General features: G+C 38.3%; 1 protein-coding gene across 1 annotated transcript; it reads left to right on the forward strand.

The window, feature by feature from the left end:
• Nucleotides 1-4,722: 4,722 nt before the first annotated feature.
• Nucleotides 4,723-17,918, forward strand: vma21 (vacuolar ATPase assembly factor VMA21). The gene is made up of 3 exons (XM_036580016.1): nucleotides 4,723-4,880; nucleotides 9,742-9,851; nucleotides 13,107-17,918. Exons 1-3 carry the CDS (start codon nucleotides 4,819-4,821, stop codon nucleotides 13,247-13,249), a joined length of 315 nt encoding a protein of 104 aa, XP_036435909.1. The 5' UTR covers nucleotides 4,723-4,818; the 3' UTR covers nucleotides 13,250-17,918.
• The last annotated feature ends 3,298 nt before the right edge of the window (nucleotides 17,919-21,216 follow it).

Below are 21,216 nucleotides of genomic sequence, written 5' to 3' on the forward strand. Positions count from 1 at the left end.
GTGGCTTTACACGCTGATTTACAGCCATTTGATTGGACCCTAGAATGAAGCTGTTTTTCTTTTTTGGTGAACTAATGAATAATCTGATGAGCTCTGCTCTGATTGGCTGGTTTACAGCGAGGCACCACAATGGCTAACACAGAACTAAATGTTGCATGGAAATAAAATAAATACACTGCAAAAAATAGTATCTTGTCAAGTAAAATTATCTTAAATCTAGTTGAAATATAAAATATTTCTCCTGAGCTTGAAACCAGCCAAATCATCTGGCAGTACAGTGAGATAATTTTACTTAATAAAATTACATTAAAACAGGTAAAAATAAACAGAAATAAGCTAAATGATCTTATAATAAGTGCACGACCATCTCCAAATAGGAAATATTAGATATATTAACTAGAATAAGGATCATTTCACCTGACGAGATACTATTTTTTCAGTGTCAGCTGGGTCATCATACTGTTTAGTTAGCTATGCTAGTTACTTGCTTGCTAGCAGCTAACGCTACCTGTACTAGCTACTTGCTTTCGATCTTGAAAACACAAAGTGAATTAAAGTTGCTGTTTCACTAGGAAACTTTACATTTAAGATGATCTACTTAAAGTCAAAAAGTGGGTAAAATCACAGGACGGCTGCTGCTTACAGGACAGGTTGCGGTTGGGATTCTGATGCTAACAAAGTTGAAACTGCCCCGTCCTAAAATCTAGCACCTCAGAACGGCGTGTGCAAAAATAACTCCAAATATTAAAATTAAAGTGCTAAAGATAAAGACAATAAAATGCAATAAACTGCAGTGCTGAACAAAACGCACAAGAAAATGATAGTCTTTAAACTACACACTTACAAAAGATGGTTCTTCAAGGGTTCTTTAGTAAAGAAAACGGTTCTGTGTAAAACCATGAAGACTCAGAGAACCCTTTGCATGATTAAAGGGTTCTTTGCATCATGAAGGGGTTCTTCAGACTGATGGAGAATGTGTAGCAGTTGGTTCTATTGTGACAATGTCGAGCTTGTAACAATAGAGGAACCCGTTTGGGTGATATACGGAACCCTTTTTCACACAGCTCTGATAGATAAAGGCCAGTGCTCTCATGTGGGGGGCTTGAGGGGGTCACTGAACGGTTTGATAAGGATGAAATTATAGAAATCATACACTCTTTAAAAGTTCTTGAAGGGCTCTTTAGTACTATATAGAACCATGAACACTCAAAGAACCATTTGCATGCTTAAATAGTTCTTTGCATGGTGAAATCGTTTTTCTCATTGACCAAGAATGTGTTGTATTTGGTTCTATTGTACCAGAATGGGTTATTCTGTTGTTACAAGCTTGACATCGTAACAATAACAATAGCAGAACACTTTTCGGTGCTATACAGAACCAGTTTTATATAGTACCATATACAACACATTTTCCATCAACCTGAAGAACCCATTCATGATGTAAAGAATCTTTTAATCATGCAAAGAGTTCTTTGATTGTTTGTGGTTCTATCTAGAACCATTTTCTTTACTAAAGAACCCTTGAAGAACCATCTTTTTTAAGAATGTAGACTCTAAAATGGCCACATGTGGAGCGTATCTGACCTTGTCTGGGAATTTGTTCCAGCAGTTGGCATCACACTGACTGAATGCTGCCTCACCCTGTTTGGTTCTGATTCTGGACACTGCTAACTGACCGGTCCCGAGTGGTCAGAGAGGCCTACTGGGTTTGGATACTTCAAGCACATCAGTGATGTATTTTGGTCCAACACCAATCAGAGATTTATATACATTAGAAACACTTTAAAGTCAGTTCTGTAGTTAATTGGTAGAGAGTGCAGTGAGTTGAGGAGGATCTCAGTTCTCATGAGCAGTTTATCAGCTGCTCTCTGAATAAGCTGTAGCCTAATTGGGCTCCTGGGACGGACAGTAAAAAGACCTCTGCATCGTCCAGCCTGCTGGACATAAACACATGAATTAGTTTTTCTACACTCGTAAAAAAGATGGTCTTTCAAGGGTTCTTTGGTAAAGAAAATGGTTCTGTATAGAACCATGAACATTCAAAAAACCCTAATTATGATTAAAGGGTTCTTAAAGGGTTCTCATCATGAAAGCGTTCTTCAGATTGATGTATATTTGCATAAACGTGCTTTTTTGATAAAGGTTCTATAAAGCACCAGAAAATTTTCGTCTGTTGTTACAATGTCTCGTAATTATAGGAGAACCCTTTTGGTGCTATGTAGACCTCTTTTTCAAAAGGTTCTGTATAGAACCATGAACACTCGAAGAACCCTCTGCAGGATAAAAGGTTCTTTACATCATGAGAGGGTTTTTTAAAGCGTTCTCATTGTGAAAGCGTTCTTCAGTTTGATGGAAAATGTGCATGAATGTGCTATAGATGGTTCTATATAGAACCTTTTTGAAAAGAGTTCCATATAACAGCCAAAAGGGTTCTTCTGTTGTTACAATGTCAAACTTAAATAATAGAAGGACCCTTTTGGTGATGTGTAGAACCCTTTTCAAAAAGGTTCTATATAGAACCATGAACAATTAAAGAACCGTCTGATCAGTAGCTTCTTTACATCATGAAAGGTTGATATATATGTGAATAAATATTCTATATATGGTTCTATATGGAACCTTTTGGAAAAGGTTCTTCTACTGTTAGAACATCAATCTTGCAATAATAGGAAAAACGGTTATATATGCTATATAGAACCCTTTTGAAAAAGGTTGTATATGGAACCATGAACACTCAAAGAACCATCTGCATGATTAAAAGGTTCTTCACATTATGAAAGGGTTCATGTGGGTTCTAAATAGTACCCAGAAGTGTTCTTCTATTGTTACAGTGTCAATCTTGTAATCATAGAAGAACCCTTTTCGGTGCTTTATAGAATGCTTTTCAAAAAGTTCTATATAGAACCATATTCAACACATTCTCCATCAATCTGAAGAACCATTTCACAATGCAAAGGACCCTTTAATCATGCAAAGGGTTCTTTGAGTGTTCACAGTTCTATATGGCTCTATGTAGAGCCTATAGCACATTTATGCATGTTTTCCATCAATCTGAAGATCATTTCATGATGGGAACCCTTTGAGGACCCTTTAATAATGCAAAGGGTTCTTTGGGTGTTTACAGTTCTATATGGTTCTATGTAGAGCCTATAGAACATTTATGCATGTTTTCCATCAATCTGAAGATCCTTTCATGATGGGAACCCTTTGAGGACCCTTTAATAATGCAAAGGGTTCTTTGAGCGTTCATGGCTCGATATATTTTCTTTACTAAAGAACCCTTGAAGCACCGTCTGTTTCAGAGTGTAGATCGTGTGTTTAATATAAAACTGAACTGTCTTATTAAGCTGTAATGAAGGGTTCATACACTAAAGGAACGTCAGTAGAACTCGGTTCTCCCTCACTGGCAGGATTTAATTTGTTTTTCTGATATTTTTATTCAGATTTGTTGTTCAGGCCGTTCTGATGGCATAAACGATAGCAATCCTGAACAAATCTGTGGAGAGATGTTCTGCGGTTCTACGGATGATTCTGTTCAGCTCTTCGCTGATGAATAAGGGGCAAGGCTCCCATACAGGGGGCACGAGAGGGTCACTGGACGGTCTGATGAGGAGGAAATTAGATAAATCACACAGTCAAATGGTTCTTCAAGGTTTCTTTAGTGCAGAAAAGGGTTCTGTACAGAACCATGAACACTCAAAAAACCATTTGCATGCTTCAATGGTTCTTCACATTGACCAAGAATGTGTTGTATATGGTTCTATAGCACCAAAAAGGCTTCTTTTATTGTTACAAGCTTGACATTGTAAAAATAGCAGAACCCTTTTTGGTGCTAAATAGAACCATTTTTTAAAAAAACGTTCTATATAGAACCATAGAGAACACATTCACTATCTGAAGAATTTTTCACCATGCAAAGAACCATTTAAGCATGCAAATATTTCTTTGAGTGTTCGTGGTTCTGTATTGAACCATTGTCTACCAAAGAACCACTGAAGAACCATCTTTTTAAGCGTGTATGTCGTGGCCTTCACAGTCAGATCTCAACCCGTCTGAGGATCTGGGGAGCTGTTGGTGTGATGTGTTAGACAGAGCGTTCCGCCAAAGCACAAACTGAGGAGATATGTTCTGGAAGAACGCTGCCAGCTTGGTTCTCGAGAGACTCAGAGAATCTGTGTCAGGGAGCACCGGAGCTGTTCTGGACGCTGCTGATGACCCATCACCTCATTGAGACACTGTGTGATGTTTTTACCTCTAATGTGTCTCTCGTCTGTAAATCTACACGTTTCATATTCAAAAGAACTGAGCTGCTCTCTCTCTCTCTCTCTCTCTCTCTCTCTCTCTCTCTCTATATATATATATATATATATATATATATATATATATATATATATATATATATGTATATATGTGTGTGTGTGTGTGCAAATAGTACCTGCTCTGTGAGGGTCCATGGGGGTCCTGACCACTGAAGAACAGGGTAACAAAGTATGCAGAGAAACAGATGGACTACAGTCTGTAACTGTAGAACTACAAAGTGCACCTATATAGTAAGTGGAGCTGATAAAATGGACAATGAGCGCAGAAACAAGGAGGAGGTCATAATGTTATGGCTGATCTGTGTGTATATCGGTCTCAGTGAAAGCGTGGAGCGCTGTTTCCCTCTAGCGGCCACTGAGAGAACTGCAGGCGTCACAGTACCAGCGTCATGTGACAGCAACCCGGAAGCAAACCGCATCGCCTCTCAGTCAGTCGCGGGCTCCTGATGTTTTGAATTGGTTTAACTCGTTTTTTTTCGGTTTTCCTGCAAACAAAAAGATGCAAAACTACGACAGAACAGATTTCAGCCCCAAACCTGTGACGGCAGGAGACAGCAGAGGGTAAGACGAAGCTAGTTAGTCCAATAAAAGGTTCTAAGTTGGCTTCTTGTTCCGTTCCACCTTAAATGGTGCAGCAGTTACATTATGGCGCTCTGCTGCACCGTTTAAGGTGGAACGGAAAATCCGAACAAGAAGCTCAGACTCGTGAATGAAAACAACCAAAATAAAAGTCATGAAAATAGAGTTTTTCAGCTCCAGTCCTTTCATATAATCCCTATAATCCAGCTGCGCCGCACAATTTAATGTTCTGAGGTTCATATTTATTATTATTCGGTCCCAGAAGGTCAATAATGATGCAGCTGCACTGCAACACTGAACCTACACCGATCAGCCAAGTCCACCTCCTTGTTTCTGCGCTCATTGTCCATTTTATCAGCTCCACTTACTATATAGGTGCACTTTGTAGTTCTACAGTTACAGACTGTAGTCCATCTGTTTCTCTGCATACTTTGTTAGCCCCCTTTTACCCTGTTCTTCAGTGGTCAGGACCCCCATGGACCCTCACAGAGCAGGTACTATTTGCGTGGTGGATCATTCTCAGCACTGCAGTAACACTGACGTGGTGGTGGTATGTTAGTGTGTGTTGTGCTGGTCTGAGTGGATCAGACACAGCAGTGCTGCTGGAGTTTTTAAACACCTTGTTCAGTATGTAAAAAAATAAATGATCCCAGCTTTTTTTTTTTTTAAATGTCCCAACGTGTGTTAATATTAAAGCGCCCTTATTATGAAAAACTGAATTTACCTCCTTTTTGAAATATGCTAATTTGATGTAGTACATAAACATATTTTCCCTTTTCACACATTCCAAACCAATCATGAATACTAAGCTGCAAAAACAGCCCGTTTTGAATTCACTAGTCACGTTTACACGCAGTCTGAGTAAATGTTAATAATTGGACTAATAGCTCAGTCGGAATATAAAGCTTCCATGTAAATAGAATAGACGAGTCCGATTGAGGCCTTTCTGAAAACAAGTTCCTATACGACTGAACGAGGTGGGTAATCCTGTAAATCAAGTCAAGTCAAGTCAAGTCAGCTTTATTGTCAATACTACAATATGTACAGGACATACAGAGTATTGAAATTGCGTTACTCTCAGACCCCATGGTGTAGCAATAACATTAAATAGAAAAGCAATAATCTGTATAATATAAGAATAATATCCATGTAAACTCCTGTATCTGATTACATTCCCTACGTGAAAGTTTAAGTACGTTCTGATCATGTTCGTCGTGTCATAGTTAAAGTTTATACCGTTCAACATAGCGGAGCAGAAACTGGTCTGCAGAGGAGACGAAGTTTATGCTCTGATCTTTAAAAGACGGCGGTGGGACGGACGTCCAGCTCATGTGTCTCAGAACACGACGTCTTCCTCTCGGCCTTCTTTAATAAGGACATGTGAAGGACGTTTTCCTGAGTCTGACATCATTTTAAAGTCATTAAAAACACAAGCGCTGCTCACTGCTGCTCGTCTCACTCTGACTGGACTCACGTGATGCTTGTTGTCATGGTAACGCCTACACTAAATGGTTCTCTACGCATAATTTTGGATCAGATTACTGTGGTGAGCATGAAAACAGAGATTTTCATCAGATTGTTGAGTAAAGTGAGAATAAACACCTCAGTCTTAATCTGTAATCGGAATATATTCAATCGGATCGGTGAAAATCTGTGACACAGTCGAGGACAGCAAATCAGAACAGAGCACAGTAACAAAATAAAGAGAGTTTATAAAAATGGTCATGTTTTTCATACACAGAGCTACAGAAATGTTAGAAATGGACTTCAGAGGCAAGACCAACGTAGAATATGAGCCCTAAACAAACGTGTCTTTAAAAGGACAGAGATTTTCCCTGGCTGACCTAGTGTTCACAACCTAGAGCTGCCCATGTCCACCCTCTGTGTGGACCTTGATGTTGCCCTTGACCGCAGGCCAGACTGAAAGGCTGGAATAGTTACAGAAACGGGCTTGCAAAAGTTACTTGGCCGGACTTTTCCAGAATACCTGCGCTCGCTCCGTATCCCTGGACTGTGCGCGGCCTCAGACGACCCCGCTGTGCCTGAACTTCTCAGAAAATGAGTCTGATTTCAGGGACTGAACTGAGTTCAGGGTGGAGGTCACAGATCTTTAGACAGACCCCGAATGTGTGCAGATTACTGAACAACAAAACACTGTTTGTACAGTTGTGTGTAAAAGTCTGAAAGCCCCCCAGGCTGACTGTGTTTTGTTGATCTTCTAAGAGAAAATAAGTGAACACATCCTTAAAAATGGCATTTTCTGCTCAATTTTAATTTATTTGCTGAATAAAAATAAAACATAAACTATAAAATGTGCCGTAACTTTTGCACAGGCCACGTTTTCTCTTTTATTATTTTTCTCCAATATGTTTAAATAGTAAACAGTAGTCATGCATTAAATTGTGCAAAAGTGTGTTCTCTGTGGAGAACGTGTTAGAAAATGAAAGTAAGTCTTTAGTATAACTCTTTAGAGTCTAGTCTGACATTCAGTCACTGTTAACAAGGAAATTTTTTAAAATATTGCAAATAAATGTATGAAATAATTCTGTTATGATGCGTCTGCTGTACAATTTCATACATTTCAATGAATTATTATGAAGCTGTTAAGAATATAGAAATGTTGGAAATTTGGGGAAGAATTACCTGTCTGTTTGATTTACATTCTGTATCATCAGATTCTGCACTTCTGAGTATATCCTGTCAAAAAACGACACAAACATGGCAAAATATGATGGATAGTTTTTCTTTTCTGTACATACAATAATAATTTTTTACAAATTCAAATCATAATAAAATAATTCTGTGTATGTGTAGAGATGTGAGTGTGATTTAGGACAGAAAGTTCAGAATCTGCGTTTTCTGTACAATTACAGTTCAGATATTAGCAGATTAGATTTCATAACATGTTCTTGGGGGCTGTTATTTTAAGATTCTGAGCTCTGAAAGATCAGTTTACTAAACTAATGAGCTTTAATTTCCACACAAAACACTAACAGTCCAGATCCGAGGGGCATAAAGCAGCTTAGCTCCAGCTGTACACTGAGCTCAACCACAGAACTTTCCAAACCCTTTTAGCTGTAATACGGGACTGGGGGGGAGGTTGTGGGGACGGAGGTGGGGGGGTTACGTATGGCCTGCCGAGTGCTGAGCATTCATTAGAAATAAAACTGACGCTGAATCAACTAGAAATTATTTTAACTGTTTGGAAAAACACACAAAATTTCGAAACTGCTGCTGTTGATTCAGCTGTTTAACATGTTTTTATCCATTTTTATACACATCAGCGTCTCATACAGGCAGAACCTGAATAAGCAGATCTGTTAGAGAGTACCTAAAGGGACGTTCCAACCAAAATAAAAAATTTACCCGTCGCTACATCTGTCCTACACCCTTAAAAAAACATGGTTCTTTGGCTGTTCTTTAATAAAGAGAGTGGCTCTGCATAGAACCATGTGCACTCGAACCATCTGCACGCTTTAATGGTTCTTTGCATGTTGAAATAGTTCTTTAGATTGATAGAGGATGTGTTTTTTATGGTTCTCCGTCAATCTGAAGAACGATTTAATGATGCAAACAGTATTTTAATTGTTCATGGTTCTATCTATTCTATTTTACTAAAGAACCAATGAAGGTCCATTTGAAGAAGATTTGATTTGGCCTGGACTGGACGAGTTTCTGGATGTGGGTGACGTCGATGTTCAGCCACTCTTGCATCAAAGAATTACGCAGCTCGGCCAGATTTCGTGGAGCCTTCCCTGCGTCTTACTCGCTGTTCCAGATCGGCCCCCAGCTTTTCAATAGGATTCAAATCTGGGGATTTTGCAGGCCAGTCCAGATGTGTGAATGATCCTGAATGTTCATCATGCCAATCTGTCACATCTGCAGCCCTGAATTGTCATCTTGGAATACAGGGATAGGAATGTCATGTTCATGTCATGTTCCTCAGTAAGATGATGAACAAGTTGTCCAGCAGCTCAGTGTTGGCACTGCAGTTCACATTTACTGTCACTACAACCAAAAGACCCATTTCTGCATAATTATAACACCACTAGAACATCATTGACTTCTAGAAGCAATTCTTGCCTGGAAGTGAAGCAGTTTTTATTCAAAACACGCCGGCGTCCCTGTCTGTCAGTTTCATCTTTTGGCCACGATTCTGACGTGAATCTCCTGTAGACTGGGATTTCTCCACCGCTGGTCGACCCGTATGACCATACACTTCGATACACGTGCAAATTCAGCTACTTCCTTCACACTGTGGCCTTTGGCCGCCCAAATTCAATCACTCCTTTTAGGAGTCCTTAACATCTGCTTTGTGACCCATTTTCCACACATCTAACGAGACATTCACTGCACTGTACCACCTTTTCTCAATCTATGAATCCCATCGCACACCCCGCAGGTATTTATAGCCTGATCATCCTTGTGCAGCGCCATCTGCCGGAGCCTGAAGTTACTACCACCTTACGTTCACAAGGTGACTTTTGTTCGGGGAGCTTATTAAACTCTGGTTATAGGCTAAAATCCATCTATTAAGAACTTCACTGTAAATAAAAAGCTAACAATAAGCCATATACTTTCATTACTTGTTAGCAACATTAGCCTCGTCGCTCCAGTGCAAAAGCAAAGAAGTAAACTTCAGACACCAAACATGTCCTGGGGCTGATTGACTACGTCTACGTTTGGGGTAAGAAGCGGGGAAACTGTGTAAATTCAACGGAATTATCACTTTAATCACATTTTATATCAGTTAAATCATTTTAGATTATCTTTGAAGTGTGATTGGAGATCCAATTACTTACTTACTCTCCTTCCTTTCTCTCTCTCTTTCTCTCTTCACCAGAAATGATGGATCGCTGTTATCTGTCCTGAAGACGCTGCTGTTCTTTACCATCCTGATGATCACTCTTCCTATTGGACTATACTTTGCATCAAAGGCGTATCTGTTTGAAGGTGGGTCTCAACTGACCTTATATCTGACCAAAGACAAACAGGCTAATGCAAAGTGGGGGGGGGGTATGTAATCAATAACCCCGATTTTATTAATGCTAACAAAATCTCAAGCTGATTATGTTTAGATATCACCCAGGCTGAGTTCTGAGTCACAGAGTGTTACTGGATGCTCTACTAAAATCAGCTGAAAGCACTTTGTTTTATTCTTTTTCTCCAGGACCTGACTTTCAAAACAAACTGAAGTAATTAATGGACCATTCTGCCTAATTATTTCAGGTCCTGCAATAATAAAAAAAAAAAAAACTATTAAAAATGAATGAAGCGTTCAGACTTTAGATATTTACAAGGATTATGTTCTGATCTATTATTAAAATCTATTAAGATTATAATCTATTATTAAAACCCATGACGTTATTAGTCACCATTTATAGGGTAATTTCTATTGGGAGGTTCTGTCCCAAACCCTCACCCCTGAATTTACACTGATGAAATAATACTTGCTTGTTCTTTAAAAGTGAAACTGAAAGATTTATTTGTATCATGAGTTTTCATGTCACTACCGAAACACAGAGTTTTAGTCTTATTTTCAAAAGACTTCAGCTTCAGACCTCCTGGCTCCAATCAAATTGCAGATCTCTAGTTCCACTCAGGAGCCAGTGACAACACACCTGGCCACTAGCTGTCAAAATAAAAGGGCTGTGAGGCTGTGAGGCTCACCTTGTTTAACTCTTACCTTTAACTGTTCAAAAACACAGCACACTTCCTGTCCATCAAATATTATTATTATTTTACTAAAACCAACTTATTTTGCAGCACCAGATAACAAAATTATTCAGGATCAATGTTCATTTTCCCATCGTCTGGTGCATCAAATCAATGTTGACCTCCGATGTCAGTATTGATTTATTTGTTTACATCAATTTTATGCTGATTCAACATTGATTCTTCGTTATTTTTTGACGTATCTAAATGCAAAATCAATGTAAAATATTGTCACCATGACCCTCCTTATGCGCTTCTCTGGCCTCCTAAAAGTAAAGGATTTTATCTTGTTTTTATTCTATTCTTATAACTTATTCTGTGATTTTGCGGCGCCAGAAGGCACGTTTACGTGACTAGCTGTTCTGAGAAGCTTTCCATTCCTGAGCGGAACTGGAGTTCTGCAGTTTGATTGGCTCTTCAGCAGAGCGGAGCTCCGGAGGTCTGCAGCTGGACCGTTCTACTTATTTTAGCCACGCCCCCTGCATTTTAGAGCAGGAAGTGAGGCTGCATCCCTGTCCTCATGGCCACGTGGTGAACAATTGTGTCCCAGTGTCTGAAAATCAGCGTAGAGCATTAGGAATGGTCACTACCGAAACACATATTTATTACAGTTAATAACTTTTTAGTGTTTTAATGAAAAATATTAGCATTTTATTATATTATTATATTATATTACGATTTTTTGTGTATACAGCTGTTCAAAGCTCTGTTTGTTAGTCATGTTCTGGCTGTCGCTTTTGAGTTCTGCTCAAAATGAGCTAAAATTGTCAGCACCAAAACCTTTTTGTTTGTTTTGGTAGTGTTTTAATTGTTTTGGTAGTGACAAAATGGAAAGTTCAATCATTTGTTTTAATAAAACAATCATAATTAAAGTATGGGGTCACTTAAAGCAAAATGATTGTAATCTTTTAAAGTTGAAAGATTTATATTTATCATGGGTTTTCATGTCACTACCGAAACACAGTTTTAGTTTGTAGGCGGAGCCTTATTTTAGCCACACTCCTGCATTTTAGAGCAGGAAGTGAGGCTGCACCCCTGTGGAACCCACATGGTGAGCAGGTAGATCCCATTGTTTTGAAGTAAATGTGTCTCAAAGTCTGAAAATCAATGTGGAACATTAAAAATTATCATTACCGAAATAGAGAGTTTTAGTCTGTAGGCGGAGCCTTATTTAAAAACACCCTGGTAGAGCAGGAAGTAATTCTGCATTCCTGTCCCTCACGGCATCTTGGTGAGCAGTTGGATCCAATTGTTTTGATTTAAATTTGTCCCAATGTCTGAAAGTCAGTGTGGAGTATTAGGAATTGTCACTACCGAAACACATATTTTATGCAGTTTAGTACTTTTAATGAAATAATGATAAAAATAATAATAAAAAATATTATGATTTTATGTGTGAACAGCTGTTCAAAGCTGTTTGTCATGGACTGGCTATCGTTTTTGAGTTCTGCTCAAATTGAGCTAAAATTGTCAGCACCGAAACCTTTAAAGTTTTGGTAGTGTAATGACTCTTTTTGTAGTGACAAAATGCAACGTTTCATTCATTTGTTTTGATAAAATGAAGGTATAGGGTCACTCACAGCAAAAGGATTTTCATCTAAAGTCACTTAAAAGTCCTAAATGTCTGGTCAACTCTGACTTCAATTCTTGTCAGACTCACAGTCATCACAAAATTAAAAAAAAAAAAATCAAACAAAGTGCAAATATCGCTAGAAATATTCAGAAAAGACGCTGCAAAGTCAAACAGTTTAGCCCACAGCAATCACAAAAAAGATCCCAGTAGAGCTGTACAGAGTTCATCATTGCTGACGTCTAATATGGGCATATTTATGTCTCATGATTTGCGTTATGCCTCATTATGTTTGATCAGTTGTTCCGGGAAGCTTTAAATATTTCTGTCTCTGATTCCAAAACATCATTATGAAGTTGCTATAATGTCTCAGTCTGTTTGTGATGTGATTTGTATAGTTATGTAATTTTAATATTTATATATATATATATATATTATACACACACACACACACACACACACACACACATATATATATATATATATATATATATATATATATATATATGTAAAATAAATGAAAAGAAAAAATATTATGTTTTAAATTTATACTTATTTATTATATTATTTTATATTTATTATTATTACTAGTATTGTTATTAATTATACTTTAACATGTTTATTATATTATTTTTATGTAACTTATTATATGTATGTATTTAAATTTATTTATTTATTATACATTTATTTATAATTATATTTTAAATGTATGTAATTATATATAAAATTTGTGTATATATTTATTTATGTAACTCTGTTAAAAGCCAAACTGGACATGAAAGCAGTGTCTCCTGAGTCTGACAGTGTTGTTTCTGAACTTAATTACATTCCACATGATGATAATTGATTACGACTGATTCTGATTGATTGTAATCTTCTAAAGTGGGTGCAGTTACTGACCACACTGTGTCCTCTGTCCACAGCGTCTCTGGGCTACTCCAGCAACGACAGCTACTTCTACGCTGCCATCGTGGCGGTGATCGCGGTTCACGTGGTCCTGGCGCTGTTCGTCTACGTGGCATGGAACGAGGGATCACGGCAGTCGAGGGAAGGGAAACAGGACTGAGGAGAGGTGGAGCGAAAGAGCGAGAGAGAGGAGTGGAGGAAAGAGAGAGGTTTTTATTACGCTAGGAAGAGAAAATAAGAGAGATGAAGGAACGAAACTCAGTGCTGTATCAACTGATTTGTTATGGAAGGGAGAGAAACAGTGTGATGGTGTCTTAAACAGGAACGTTCTAATGCACTGAGGAACATCTATAGAACGTCTGCATGTGTTTACCTGAACTGTCAGTCAGAGGAAGGAAGCTGAACCCTTGACCTTGTCCAGTGGTTCAGGAAAGGTCAGAGGTCACCACGAGGCCTGGGGAGTGGTCTGTGTTTGTTTGTGTGACCTCCAGACTCAGTTACAACTAGAAGCTGGACAATGCTGGGCAGTGCTAGAGTAACTTTTTGCTGGGGAAGCATTGATATGGGAATTTTGGCATCTGATTTTTTCCTGTATACGCTTGTGTGCAAAAGTTTTGGCACCCCAGTTAAATTCCAATTCCATGTTGTTTTTGATTATCTGTGTGTAAATAAGTGAACACATCCTCTAAATGTAACTTCTGCACATTTTAATACTGTTTACTTGCTGAATTTGACACACTGGGAGCAAAATAAACCATAAAATGAGGCTCGTGCAGAAATTACGGTACATTTGATATTATATGGTTTATTTTTTTACTGTGTTAAACTCAAATATAAATTATGGAGAAAAATGGCATATATAAGTTCCTTGTAGAGGATGTGTTACCTTATTATCATGTAGAAAATCAACAAAACATGCAGTATGACTTGGGGTGTTCAAACTGATGCATACAACTGTATTTCTGTGGATATATGAAAATTGAGCAACTGGAACTACATATACTTAGATTAGCATAATAGAGAAACCAATATTTATGTCTGTGGAGTTACAAATATAGGAAATGAATAAAATGCAGATATTTCAGCGCAGTAACTCAGCTTTTTGCTCTTTCAGAGTACAATAAATACATCAAGCATCAGCTCAATATGTCCGATGCTAATATTGCTTAGATATCATTGGGAATCCCTGCTTACTAGGCCAAGAGTGTTGATCCAGGATCAGGTTTGCTTTTTATATTCTAGTTAATGCGCTCAAATCCAACAAATAGGACACTAAATCAAGCGCCTCCTCATACTTACAATGTGATCTATATGTGCTGCATGTAATGTACCATCAGTTACCATAAGCTTACATTTAAGTGTATATTCCTATAGAAAGGAAAACCTGCTGACCTGAAACTCACTTATTATAGAAGTCAATGCGCAGATGCTGAACTGAAGAAACGAATGAAATACAATGTCCAAAAGTTTGTGGACACCTCTTCTTATTAGTGAAAGAGTGCAAAGAAAAGCATTGACAGTAGAACAGGACGCTTTTGGGCAGCCACACATGAGCCTAAGGTCACCATAACCAATGCCAAGCGTAGGCTAGAGGGATGTCTAAAACCCCCCGGCATTGACCTGTTGAGCAGTGGAGCTGCGTCCTCTTGAGTGATGGAGCTCCATCCAATACCTTTGGGATGAGCTGGTGTTCCAGAAATGACCATCTAACATCAGTACCTGATCTAACTGATCCCACTGCTAAATGCAGTCAGATCCTCACAGCAATGTTCCAGCATTTAGTGTACAGCCTTTCCCAAAGAGTAAACTGTAGTTACTGCAGCAGAGGGAGACAAACTCCTTTATAATACTCTTGATTTTGGATAAGCAGGTGTCTGCAAACTTTTGGCCATATTGTGCATGTCAGTATATCGTTCAAAACTACAGCCACTACAGTTTAGAGCTGTTCTATGAAGTTTTATCCAGAAGTAGTTCCGGTCGCTTTCCCTAAGGTAATCGAGGAAAACTCCACCCTCTCCACCACAAATTATTCCCTGAGGAAAACTAGTTCCATCTCTGATAGAATCAGTTATACATTTACATTTGGTGCACAATTTCTGTTTATTTGAGTTTCATGTAGTGAAAAAAAATTAAAAATAAAACATGATACACAAAATGTTCCATATGTTTTACACAGGAGGCACATTTTATGTTTATGTATGTCCGTATGATAAAGTGGAACCAATTTTGCAAAATTACTCAATCATTTAATGGTTTAAACAAAATCAGTGGTTCAGTGTGAAATGCGCCTTTCTAGAGAAATTTGGGTGGTCTAGATGAAGTTGTTCAACTTTGGTATTTGTGTGTAGCTTCAAAACAAGTGGCCACAACTTCAGGATTTCTGTTACTTGTAATGGCAACTGAAAAACCACACCATCCTGTATTTTCTCCATTTATTTTTGTGTCCTAGTTCAGCGCAGTTCACCACCACTCTGAACAACTGTGATTTATCACAGCTCCACTGATAAATACTCACATAGCTACCTGTAATACATGTACGGCATTTGGCAGATGCTCTTATCCAGAGCGACTTACAAAGTGATCATTTTACACAGGTAGGCGAAGGTAGAGTTAGGAGTCTTGCCCAAGGACTCTTATTAGTATAGTGTAGGGTGCAGCCTAGGCAGGGGATTGAACCCCTGGCTCCAGTGTGGAGGGCAGAGGTGTTGCCCACTACACTATACCAACCACACATAGCTAAGTTCTGAGTTTTGTTGACACCATGTGACGCAACGCCGCCAACCCACACAACACAAAAGGCGTGCAGGGCAGAGAGGAACATGTAGGGCGTTGTGAGGAAAAAATAGTACCCCAAGAAAGCATTTTTTTTTTATTTAATACTGTTTACCATTATCAACATGACATGTAAAACCTACAAGACACATGTAAGATCACTGGTCATTTTGGATAGCAGATAAAATATGATATCTGTAGTGTAGACATACGGACGTCTGGTTCCTGTTACTACAATGGTGAACTATTCTGACTCTGTAAGTTTCTCTAGAAAGGTGCATTTCACACCGAACCACTCTGAACGGTTTTGTTTACATCTGAAACCATTGAATGATTCAGTAATTTTGCAAAATTGGTGGAGTTCCCCTTTAAATTCAGCAGATAAGCAGTAATTGTGCATTAAAGTGTGCAGAAGTGTGTTTACTGTAGCTTAGCGGATCAAAACAACGTAGAATTTTCATACGACTGTACAGCGTCATTTACAGATGCTTCTACTGTGAGTGACCTCCGAGTTGATGCCCTTTTCTAAGTGCAGGAAAAAGCCAAATGACTGTCTGCGGATGCAGCAGATGGAGATCATGTTGAGAAAACGCTGGAGTTTTCCTTTAAATACAGCCACAAGAGGGCTTGGCAGAACTGTAGCTCTCTCATCGTGTGGAACGGCGTGAATTAAAAGCTTGCATTTGGGATATTTACATTTAAATGGCCTTTATTTGCAGACATTAAATAGCAGTCACTAATCAGCAGCCCCTCCAGGCCTGAGTCATCGGCCCTCCTGGCAGATGTTTAAAGACTCCATGATTGGGTTTGTGTACGTTTAGTCTTTCGGCAGGATTTTCCCAACGTTCATGAGACGTTTTGCTCGAATCCAGAACAATAGCGGCATGAAATCATAGGAGAAGCTTATTTAATCTTTCAAGAAGCCCTAATTAAGAGAAGAACCGCCGCGTTTGATGGCAGCCTTTTAGCCGACGTCAGAGAGAAATCGGAGAAATCAGTGTTTGGGCCGCGCTCCACTTATGTGAATCGGTTGCCACGTCGACTTCTGTCCTGTTTCTCCGTGGCGATGTTGCAGCAGCCAATCAGAGACTTGGATTCAATTTCATATCAAAGCGCACAGTTTAGAAAGACTCTCAAACTGTCAGTTTCCATCGCAGCCTCTCGCGCTGTTTATCACTTCTGACACGTTTAAATGAGATCAGAGAGTCACTTCAAAGCATAGCAGAAGTGATTGATCTCCACTGTGCTAATTAAAACGCTCTTTATTCTGTGTTGGACGTTTAAGACATTATTTCTTATCCCTTGTTCTCTTAGAATAGTGTTGGAGACTCCTTAAAGGGAAACTCCACCAATTTTTCTAAATTTCTGCAGAATTCACTTGTTGTGAAAAGTCATTCAGAGTGGTTTGGTTTGAAATGCTTAGTTGTGGAGAAACTTACCAACCAACCAAACCACCAGTGAACCTACATGTGTCTTCTGAGTTGTACATGTAATGCTGATGATGGTAAATCAGTGATAAATCTGATAAAACAAGTTTTCTTTGGGGACTATTTTGCTTTACAATGCCTCGCATGTATCCCTCCGCCATGAATGGACTTTTAAAAATGCCTTTTAGGCCAAATTTTTCTCAGAACTATCATTAACAATGACATCAGGCAGTGAATTCATAACTATTTCATATAATAACTTTCTGTGAGGGAGCTTTTAGAGGTGGACGTCTGGTTCCCATCAGCACCACTGTGTCAGTGTAATTATGCAGAAAATGCAAAAAAATCTATGGATGTTCCCTTTAATAGTTTTTGTCATTATAATATGCTGTAATGTTAAATTATGTTAAATTATGTTTGTTCCCATCTTATTATTTTAATTGTTTGATGGCGATACGTGTACATCAGATTTCCAGATTGTAAGTTACTGTATTTGTTGTTTTGTTTTTGTTTTGAAGGATTTTTACATCGTTTCTTTACTTAATAAAAAAGTAATCAAGTTTTTCCAAGAAAAAAAATGTTCCTTGCATTTCAACATGTGATCCCAAATAAATCTTTTTCCACAATCTATGGAGCTGCACATTTATATTATTATATAAATAGTTTTTGCCATTGGAATTAACATTAATAATTGTCATTATAATAAATATTTTTATGCTGATGCTGGGGATTTCTAGGGTACAATAAAATTAACCGTGTTTGTTTATTTATTTGGTTGTTTGTTTGTTTAGACTTTTTAATTTCATCAAGGAAATATTTCAGTGTTAATTTTGGATAAATTAAGTACATTTTATCAGATAAAGTTAATAACAATGTTTCAAAGTAAACTTTTACTCCAAGGTTATTTATGTATGTATGTATATATGTATTAATTACAGTGCTTTCAGGGTGGGCACTGTATTGTTAGCTCTGTTATTAATTTGACAAAGCCAACTTACTGTTCTTTGTGTTCTCAACTGTGCTTTGTTTTATTATTCTGTAATTTTTTGTACTGTTTTCATGGGTTGTAATTTTCCAGTCTATACAGGAACACTGCGCTTGTCCTTCTGGGACTCATCACATATATGGTGTTCATATAGTGCTCATTCAAATGATTGGTTTTCCCCTGTAGGAAATGAACGACACATTGCTGAGAAAATTCAAGTCTAAGTGCCACAAATGATTCACACCTCTTACACTGACTCTCATAGATATCATGTACAGACTCTCATACAGACTAGCACACACACCATACATATAAATATATATATATGTATATATGTATGTATGTATATATGTATGTATGTATGTATATCTATATATGTATGTATATGTATGTACATACACTACATGGAGTCTTGGAACATCTACAGATCACACCTACAGAAGCTTTTATGACGTCCCATGTCATAAAAGGCGGTTTGAATTCTGCAGTTATTGATCAGCAGAGCGTTGGAGACTCTTATGCTCTGTGCTCCTCAGCACTCGGCGACCTGCTCTGTAACTTTACAAGGTCTGACACTTCGTGTCTGAGTTGCTGTGGTTTCTAAACGCTTCCACTTTTCAATAACACCACTCACAGTTGATCATTGAAAATCTAAGAGGGAAGAAACTTCACAAACTGACTTGTTGCAACAGAGGCCTCCTATTACAGCACCACGCTGGAATTCAGTGAGCTCTTTAGAACAAACCATTCTTTCACTAATGTGTGTGAAGGCAGGCTGCATGGCTAGCTGCTTGTTTTTATACACCTGTGGCAATGAGACTGAATGAAACACCTGAATTCAATGATTAAGAGGGGTGTGCCAATACTTTGTCCACAGTGTGTGTGTATATATATATATATATATATATATATATATATATATGTGTGTGTGTGTGTGTGTGTGTATGTGTGTGTGTGTGTGTGTGTATGTACATTTCTATTACATGTTAGCAAACACCTAGGATTCCGTAGCAACAGCGTACTAACACCTTAGCAAACACACCAGGGAACCCAGCCACTTTGGGATTACAATAGCAGCATTTTTGTCAAGCGAGCTTGAAGTTTATTTACAAACGTTCCTCCTTTCGCTCTTTTTCTTTTTCTTCTCTTTATGCTATTCATACAGCTCGAGCCTCAACATACAGACTCCATTCAGACACTGTTTCATGGATAATTTCAGTCAGAGATCAGTTTTCATAACTTTCATACTTTTTAAATGTTTTAGTTTAAAGTTCTTGATTTTCCCAAAGACGTTTATGGGGGATATTGAGACTGAGTGAATTCCAGCTGCAGCTGATGATGTCATAATGCTGTTGAAGCTGATTGGCTGAGATTGTTTAAAGTGTTTTACTGCACTTTACTCTTCTTTCAGCCCTTTAATGGCCTTTCAGCCTCCTCACTTCTCCTCAGCTCTCCTTCATTTCTCCTTTCTCTCCTCCTCACTTCTCCTCAGCTCTCCTTCATTTCTCCTTTCTCTCGTCCTCACTTCTCCTCAGCTCTCCTTTATTTCTCCTTTCTCTCCTCCTCACTTTCTTCTCAGCACTCCTTCATTTCTCCATTCTCTCCTCCTCACTTCTCCTCAGCTCTCCTTCATTTCTCCTTTCTCTCCTCCTCAGTTCTGTTCAGCTCTCCTTTATTTCTCTCCTTCCTGCCTGTCTTCTTTGCTTCATCCTCTTTTCTTTTCTTTCTTTCTTTCTTTCTTTCTTTCTTTTTGTTCTTTCTTCCTTTCTTCTGTTTTTCCTTCCTTTTTTCTCTTTTTTCCTTCATTCTTTCCTTTTTTGCCTTACTTGTCTTTTTCTGCCCTCCTTCCTTTTTTATACCTTCCTCTTCTTTTTTCTTCCTTCCATATTCTTTCTTCTGTTTTCTGTCCTTTTTTTGTTCTTATTTTCGTCCTCATTTCTCTTCAGCACTCCTTTATTTCTCCTTTCTCTCCTCCTACTTTTCTGTTTCCTTTTCTTCTATCCTTCTTTCCTTTTTCCTTTCTTCTTTTTCTTCCTTTTTGTCCATCCTTCCTTGCATCCCTTTTGTACTTTCTCTTTTTCTCATTTGTTTCCTTGCTTCCTTCCTTCCTTTCCACTTTGCTTCATCCTTCTTCTTTCTTGTTTTTCTGTTTTTTTCTTTTTCCATCCTTTTTCTCTTTTTTCCCTTTTTCCTTTCTTTTTTGCCCTACTTTTCTTGTTTTGCCTTTCTTTTTTATACATTTCTTCCTTCATTTCTCTTCTTTTTTCTTCCTTCCTTCCTCTTTCTTTCTTTCTTTCTTTCTTTCTTTCTTTCTTTCTGTCCTTCCTTTTTTCTTTGTTTTTCCTTTTTTCTTCCTCATTTTAGAAAATGCAAATCCTGTTTGATAATAATCAGTATATTATGTCGTTGTTGTTTATCACACTGATGCTGTGAGCGTTCAGTTATAACACTGCTGCATTATGGGGGAACTTGGTTTGTTTAAACCTTTGTTTCTGTGAACAGAATCCCTCTATAAAGCTCTGACAGCTGCTCTATGTTCCTCAGCATCCTCGACTTCTGTCAGTCTCCTAAAGTCGGTCAGGGCTGAAAAATCAGTGCTGAAAGCTGTGTGAGTCATAACATGAGAAAAAAGAGGGAAGAGAGGAAGTGATACTCTTGTTTGAAAGACAGAAAGAGAGAGATGGAAGGAAAGTGTAGCAGAACGTCGGTGCGGAAATTCTGAGCGCACGTCTGAGCGGAGAGAACAGAAGTGTCGGAGCTGCATGTTCCGCCATCCGCTCTGTTTCTGCGGCCAATCACATTCTCTCCATATCACCTCAGCGTCTCCCTGAGCTCAACTGGAGAAAAAGCTCATTTACATAATTTCCAAATGTAGATCAGCTCAGCCGCATTTGGCGTCTGAACTGTGCTTCTTTAGTTTTACGCTGGAGCTACGAGGCTAAC

The sequence above is a fragment of the Colossoma macropomum genome, unplaced genomic scaffold (genome assembly GCF_904425465.1).
Source record: "Colossoma macropomum unplaced genomic scaffold, Colossoma_macropomum, whole genome shotgun sequence".
Lineage (NCBI taxonomy): Eukaryota > Metazoa > Chordata > Actinopteri > Characiformes > Serrasalmidae > Colossoma > Colossoma macropomum.

Bases quoted from the DNA above. Each gene is read 5' to 3' on its own strand.
- vma21 (XM_036580016.1), top strand. From the start codon at position 4,819: ATGCAAAACTACGACAGAACAGATTTCAGCCCCAAACCTGTGACGGCA. The intron at 4,881-9,741 runs GTAAGACGAAGC...TCTCTTCACCAG, and splicing joins ACGGCAGGAGACAGCAGAGG to AAATGATGGATCGCTGTTAT. The intron at 9,852-13,106 runs GTGGGTCTCAAC...CTCTGTCCACAG, and splicing joins AAAGGCGTATCTGTTTGAAG to CGTCTCTGGGCTACTCCAGC.